The sequence below is a fragment of the Elgaria multicarinata genome, chromosome 3 (assembly GCF_023053635.1).
Source record: "Elgaria multicarinata webbii isolate HBS135686 ecotype San Diego chromosome 3, rElgMul1.1.pri, whole genome shotgun sequence".
Lineage (NCBI taxonomy): Eukaryota > Metazoa > Chordata > Lepidosauria > Squamata > Anguidae > Elgaria > Elgaria multicarinata.
The window spans coordinates 10,107,818-10,115,486 of record NC_086173.1 but is presented as its reverse complement, the minus strand read 5'-3'; the positions used below and the strand labels follow the sequence as shown (position 1 = coordinate 10,115,486).

Here is a 7,669-nt window from a genome sequence, read left to right as displayed (position 1 = left end):
TCCACATGACGCACAGGGGATCCCGGGAGCAGGGAGGGATGATCCCTCCGTTTCTCCAGAATTTTGCCCTACCCTTGTAGCCCAGTTTTTCCACGGTCTGCAGAATGTGTTTCTGGGTGTTGGGGTTTGTCCTGGCTCCTCGCAGTTACTCACGAGGAGCCGGGAACTGCACACAGGCCGCAGAGCTCCTTGGGAGCTCTGCACGCATCGGGTTGGGGTGGGGTGGGAGCAGGGAATTTTTTAAAAAAACAAACACCTGACTTTGAGCACACAAGCACTCGTGCACTTCTTCTGTTGTTGTTTTTTAAAAGAAAATGGTGGGCGCAACGTCCTCTCCTTCCAAGGTCGTCGTGTGCCACGTGTAAACAGAGGGGGAGATCTTGCAATAAAAATATCATGAGATCCTCACCCCTCCGTCGTGCTAGACTCATTGGTCTAGCTGAGGCCACAGTCTGTGGTCAAAGTCCTTACATTTCTGAGCTTATAATGAGCGTGTTCGGACAACACACTAAGCCACAGTTAAACCACTAACCCTTTTGCAGCAAATGGTTAGTGAGTGTGTTTAAACCATGGTTTTATGTAGCCACCAAGGTTGGGAATGGTTCACACAACACATTAAGTCATGGTTCATGACATGCTAAGCCATAACGTTTAGCTCAAATTGCTTAACCACCATGGCTTAGTGTGTCGTGCAAACAGGGTCACTGTGATTTGCACACACCCACCGAAAGTGTTCGAGCACATGCGTACCTTTGAAAAATGTGCATGAAAAAGAGCATTTTGAAAAATGAGCACAAATACACTTAAATCAATGGGAGAAGAGTGTGTACATTTCAAAGGTACGCACAATTGTTGTGTACATTTGGGAAATACATGGATTTTCATGAGAGAGAAAAAGCAAAGCTTGAAATCTGATACATACTCAGGTCAGAACAAGCTTCGGCAATTCGAAGAATTTTGGCAAGATCAAGTTTGCTGATTCAAACATTGGATCTAAATCTGATTCACACATCCTTAGTTCATTGCAGTTAGAGTGGGAGATGGGGTGGCAGATTTCTCTCCAGCCCTCCCATTGTAGGGTCTGTGGGGAAAATACTTATATCAGCCCCAGCACTGGCATAGAGTTCTGCCGGTTCTGTGGGCATTCCAAGAAATGACTGAGTGCGTCAACTTCAGTTTCCCTTGGTGACTCATTTTTCCAGTCCCAAGTTTGGTCCATCCCAAACTTTGCTTTTTTTAAAAAAAAAGTTCACATGAAAATTCCTAAGGAATTTAGTGGACATTTCTCCTATTACATGTGTTTTTTAATGCATTTTTGCCTAGTGTGCTCAATTTTTGCAAACAGTTCTCCTAATACAATGCATGCCTGAACTTTATTTTCCTCTAATGTAAGCATTTCCGTACAGATTTTTTTGATTGGAGAACTCAGTTGCAAAAATCCAGAGAAATGTGGTTTTGAAGGATAACTGAGCTTTGGTTCGCATAGGGGTTCGAAAGTGTGAAATTGGGTAAGTTTGCATTAAAATGCAAACTGAATGAATTTCTCTTCCATCCCTAGACACAACAAGCCTCATTCCTGTACTCTGGTGGAGCTTTCCACCTGTGTACCACAGGACCTCTGGTGGCAACAATGTCATCCTCTCAATAGACCTCTTACTTTGCCTCTAGAGCAGCACTCTGGAAGAACACAGGCCTTTCAGCGATTTTCTGGGTAAATGTAGGATTGCTCATTAAATCGCATAGCCTTGGAAATTTTTATTGCTGGTACTGCTGCTGCTGCAGCCAATAGGGCAATTTCTTATGAAGCTAACTCTCAAGGAGGACACACACACACACACATATTATTGCTTGGTGAAACTATGGACTGGAACTCCTTCCAAAAAGGGGGGGGGAAGGTAGAGGAATAAGTTAAATAAATAGTAGCTAATAAATAACCATGGAGCAAAGGCACCACAAAACAAAGAGAAATTCAGCTTCATAAACGTGCACGCAAACACACACACATGATCCCCGTGATGCTAAAACCTCCAACAAAATACTTTTAAGACAGTGAATGGAAACCACAGGTCATTTTTATGTGCATTTCACATTTGATATGAAATGAAAAGGAAATAACTTAAAGTCCAGATATATAATAAATAAAGGAGCATAAGACATGGCTTTTCTTCACCGGCTGTATTCTACAATGCCGGTTCTGCGGGTTTCTTTCAGTCTCCTTTATGAATCCCAGCCTGAAAGTGTTTCAAGGACATGTGAAACCTCTGTGAGAAATGTTTCTTCCTCTACAAAATCCCAGACATATCGTCTAAAGTGGGATTGCTTCATTTGCTTTGAATTTCACTTTAGGCAAAATTGCTGCCAGATCCAAAGAGACGTATGGAGCCTGCCCTAGAATTTTATCAGAGCTCTTGTGGTGTCCTTTAGAATTCCTCAAACGTTTCAGCTGGGGAGGAAAATCGACACAGAGTATTTTCAAACATTGCAGTAGGTGGAATTTCAGTGGCGATTTTTGTTCCAAGGCCACCCTGGAGTTTTAAAGTACCTACTTGGAACAGTGTTTGCAGAAGCTACCCTTGAAGCACTCTGTAATTTACTCATAGATAACTTTGGTAACACACAATCAAAACAAAACAAGAAAACAACATGCAGTGTTCATATTGCTTAGTTATCGAACTAATAATGGGTCTGGCACCTAGGGGTGGAATCCATGTCAAATAAATGAAACTGAGGGCATTGGCCAAAGCCAACTGCTTATAGTTAGTAGTCAAGGTTCCCTCTCTATTCTCTGGACTAGCTATTCTTGTTAGAGCTGAGCACAGGTGGCCTCTCAAAGTTCTCCATCCTACTTGTCAGCAGAAAAAAAATGGTGGGGAGGGATCATTTAACCAAATTTCTCCAGGAGGAGGAGAAATTATCTAATAGTTTCTCAGAGGTGGGGCTCACCAGTAGCAGTAACACAGCTTCTCTCTCTCTCCCCACCCCCAAATTATTTTCATTTTGGTGTAGCTGCAGTAACTGTGCTGGCAAGCTTGGTCTCCATTTTGCATCCCCCACAATGCTCCACACCTAGTGTTCTTGCAGGGCATTGTGGGGAAAATGGCTGCCACCAAAAGTGGTGGAGAAATTTGGAGGGAATTCTTCAAAGTGGCATCCTTTTTCCAGGCAGGGGTTGGGGAAGGGAGGTTTAAAGAAAAGAAAAACTCAGTGGTTTTCTCAGAAAAAAAATGTCTTCTGCGAAATTTCAGCTCTGCTCTACTTCTTGAGCTCCCCTACCCTGCTCTCTCAGCAAGCAGTCAGACAGATGTTGTTGCGCTAATTTCTAAAGCTAAAACATGAACCTCAAGACAAGCTCATCCTCATCCTAACCTGTCCATGGCTTGCACCCAGTTTAAATTAAGATGAACATAAAAGCTGTATTCACTGATAATGACACACAGAATTTCATTGGACAAACAGAGTTCTTAAACTGCTGGACTATAACAAAGGGAAATCGTATTTAGACTTGGGCCATAGCTAGACCTAAGATTTATCCCTGGATCATCCAGGGGTCAAACCTGTTCATCTAGGTGACACACAGGGAATCCAGTGCTCAGGCAGGGGTGAACCCTGGAAGATCCCAGGATAAACCTTAGGTCTAGCTGTGGCCTTGGAGGTGGGAATGTTGGCAACAGTATAATATTCACATTCTGAATCATTCTGGTAGCCAACCCATTGAACGGGGTTGGGCCCTGGACCCTGAATCCTCCACATATCATGCATTAGCTGGGATATATAACAAAATACGTTAGAGTGTGTTGGCTGGCTGGAGAGAAGAGTTCCCCTGAATATATATCAACTACCCACAGCCAGTTCTCAAATTTCAGCTCTCATTCAAGATGGCTACCATTAGTGATGGAAGATGGCGTCCATTGGTTTTAGTATCCCCATATTTGCCATCATTTTCATAGAAGTGTGTATATTCTGACTGGTTATTAGAAGAAGGAAGGACAACTCAAGGAAGTCAAGAACCAACCTTTCTCCATGGTATAGGTGAAGAAGATTTCAAAATGGTATGGGGTGGGGGAGTACCTGTATTCAACCTGCATTCAACCTTAGCTCTATTTTGAGAAGGAATAATTAGTTTGGATCTTGCAAGGAGGATGAGGTGGTGCAGCTGGCCTGGAGAATGCCAGCATCTCATTTATTGTTATTATCCTGAAGTCCTGAGTACTAGTATTTTGCATTCCATATAAGCACACTCATGCAAGATGACCATCAATGGAGCTGGAGAACATTTAGCACAGCTTTCATTCTTGGAAGTTTTCAACAAGTTTGGTGTGTGAGATGTCGATGGCTCATTGGATGACTTAGACAGTGACATCCCCTACGGGCAAGCCTCCTTTTAGGATGCTTGGGTGAATTCTCTGACACGTAAATTCTCTCAGTGCAAGAGAAGGTGCTGGTTGCATTAAGAAGCAATTGCCCTGTGAAATGTTTTGCTATGGAGGCATCTAGGTGGTTTGTTACTCTTTTTTTCACTCCTCAGTTTTTGCGAAAAGCCCTTTGGGAGGAAGCCTCCTATCCCCACCATGCATCCTCCTGTTCAGAGTGAAATATTATTAGGAATTTTGAGGGGAGCATCCTGAATTTCAGTAAATGTTAGCAAAATTTCCCAAGGATTACCCAGTGTTGCAGATAGTGTGTGTGTGTGTGTGTATGTGTGTGTGTGTGTGTGTGTGTGTGTGTATATATATATATATATATATATATATATATATATATATATGCTTATGTTCAGTACATGAACATACACATGGAAGCATTGAGCATTCAATTGAGGGCAAAATGTCAATCTGATGACCATATTTAAAGAGATGTCATAGCAGGTTCTTTTTCTGTGATGTGGCTTCAATTTCAATGATATACATAAAATTATATAAACCTGGATCAGTTGTAGAGATAGGCAGATCTGTCCATTTCAATTTCTCTCACTGTCTCATTTTCCTCCAAATTTTACATCTGTTCTGTCCCATTTCCACACAAATTTGCAATTTTATTTTTAAACTGGCAAGAAAATCCATATACATTTTCTGTGTGCATTTCTCCTGATGTATGCATTTTGTATGCCATTTTGCATAACATACATTTTTGCAAGACATTTTAATATAAGGCGTTTTGTCTATATTTAGTACACATTTATGTGTACATGGCCCTCTAATACATGCTTTTTTATTATTGGAGAACAGCGTCACAAAATTTGGAGAAGTGAGTGTACGAAAGTGAGAGTTTCCAAACTGTTTCAGTTTGGGAAGTGCAAATTAGATAGGTTCCCACTAAAATGCAAACTGAACAAAATTCTTCTCCATCCCTTGACAACTGTCAGCCTTGCTTGTCCCCCTGTGCATCAGGTGGACTTCCCAACTTTTTCTTTTTAAAGCACCACAGATATTTACATCCATTTATATATTAATATTTTCACCCCATTTTCTTAAAAGGAAACATTTTTAAAGCAGTTGCAAAGGTGCTATGGGACCGGGTGGGGAAGTGTCTTTGTGAAGTCACAGGCAAGAGCCAATCAGTGCTATCCACTGCCAGCTTTTACTGTAAACTTCCAGAGAAAGAAAATATATGTTTGTACTGGAAGCACTGAGGACACTTCCAAACCATCCCCATTGCTCTAAAAATATTATGTCTGTCTTCATCCTAAATAACAAAGCAAGATGGTCTTTAGGAATGGGGATCAGTCTAAAAGCTCATGAATCAGAACCACTAAATATATATTTGGACTCACAGGGATGGACTTTTTTTTCCTCCCAAAGGGCTTTTCATAGAACTAGTCTATCTTCCTATAGCTTCGCAGCAGGGGAAATTCCTCCTTTCATGGCATTAATACTACAGATGTCACAGTATCTCTACAAAACACCACATTCCTCATTATCCATGAGCATTTCACCTTCTTGGATTATTCACTAAATATTGCATTGAGTTGTGCCCCAACCACATGGTGAGGATAGGAGTCATAGGACATATCTATGGGGATGTCATACCTGGGCACTGCGGTTGAAAAATGAGAGGCGTGCCCATGAGCACCGCCTAAGCTAACAGATGGGTAGTGAGCCATGAAGCTGTATGATTTCTCCAAGTCTGGAGATCCATCTTGCTTTAGGGAAAAATTTCCACTGATGCTGAGAGGCGGTGTCAAAGGACCCTCATATGGCGGAGACGTGCAGTCTTGGTGGTGGTTGCCAAAGGAAGGATCTACCAGGCTTTTGAATGTGGGAGGCTTTAGGTGTACAAGATGTGTCTCCATGTTTCCATATGGTGGACTGGGGAGTCCTGGGGACTGGTAGGAAAAACTGTGGCCAGGCACAGTGGAGTCAGAAATGGGGACTTTCTCTTCATGTTTCTCCAAAAACAGGGATTGAGGTCCCAGCTGCAGACAACCAGCAACCAGGTTGCTGGTTGGTTGGGACAAACCTTTACACAGCATGTCTATGAAACCTTTCCCTTCTGGAGTCTGTCCACTCTCCAGCACGTCAGATAAAGCCCATATATAGTTCCTGGCTAGCCTCAGTGTCTCAATTTTGGACAACTTTTGTGTCTTAGAGTAGCAGGGCATCACTCGCCTGAGGTTATCCAAAGCATCATTGAGACCATGCATTCTTGTTCTCTCTCGGGCATTAGCCTTGACTCGGCGGGCCCTGAACCGCTCCAGTCTTGCCTTGGTCATCTTCTTCTTCTTTGGGCCCCTTCTCTTTGGCTTCCCACCATCTTCTTCTTCTTCTTCTTCCTCGATGCTGTCATGATCTTCATTAAGGCCGGCAAGTATTCCATAGGAGGCTTGTCTGCTATCTTCATCCTTCATCTCATCTTGGGAGCTCAGGGCTTCATCTATCCATGGTTGAGAAGATATGAGCTCGGCCATATCTTTGGGCTTGACATAGAGTTTGGCCATCCCTTGACCCTGCAAAAACAACCACCACAAATCCAGATAAATTCAGTACCCTGGAAGTTCCTTTTAAATGGAGGGTAATCACAGAGGATATTTTAGTACAAACCATGCTATACTCTTGCTTATCATTTTGTACAATTTGAGCCTGACTTTTTTCTAGTCCTTTCAGAGCAGGGGGGCAGAACCTCAGACGCGAGAGATGAATCTGGTTGTTTGGAGGCCCCAAATTGCCCTCTGGAGTTCCCCTTTCCTCCAACCATTGATCACTTGATGGTTTCACATCTTTTGTGCAGATATTTTTGCAGATAGATCCTAGCCAATATCTGAGAGGCATTTAATTATGCCTAAAACAAAAGTGGTTGTGATTTTGTAGTGGTGGGAGGGGAGGGATGCAGCTTTGCTCCAGCAAAGCATGTGTAGGAATCCAAAGCCCTTCAAAGAATTTCAATAGATGAAATCTCAAAGAGGAATGGAATTGCACCTGCATCTATGTCACCACCAAATTGTGCCTAAAATAAAACAAGATGGAAATGGCAAGGGAGGGATGTCTTCCTCTGGCAAAACATCTGCAGGAACTTGGCGAGGAAGTTAAAAGAAATTATAGAGGAACAGAGAAATTTCTGCCCTCCTGAACCTAGCAGGGAGGTGGGTAAACATCTCTATACCTAAATGTCCCAGTTCAGATAAAATGAATCATGACTAAGAAATAAGATATATTGAAATCAATGGAACAAATTT

The 7,669-nt window shown here is 42.4% G+C and overlaps 1 protein-coding gene across 1 annotated transcript; it reads right to left on the bottom strand.

The window, feature by feature from the left end:
• Positions 1-5,941: 5,941 nt before the first annotated feature.
• NEUROD4 (neuronal differentiation 4) lies at positions 5,942-6,934 on the bottom strand. Its single transcript, XM_063123048.1, has one exon. The coding sequence runs from the start codon at positions 6,932-6,934 to the stop codon at positions 5,942-5,944; it is 993 nt and encodes a 330-aa protein (XP_062979118.1).
• Positions 6,935-7,669: the final 735 nt, after the last annotated feature.

Excerpts from the sequence above, each read along its gene's own strand:
- NEUROD4 (XM_063123048.1), bottom strand. The coding sequence starts at position 6,934 with ATGGCCAAACTCTATGTCAAGCCCAAAGATATGGCCGAGCTCATATCT.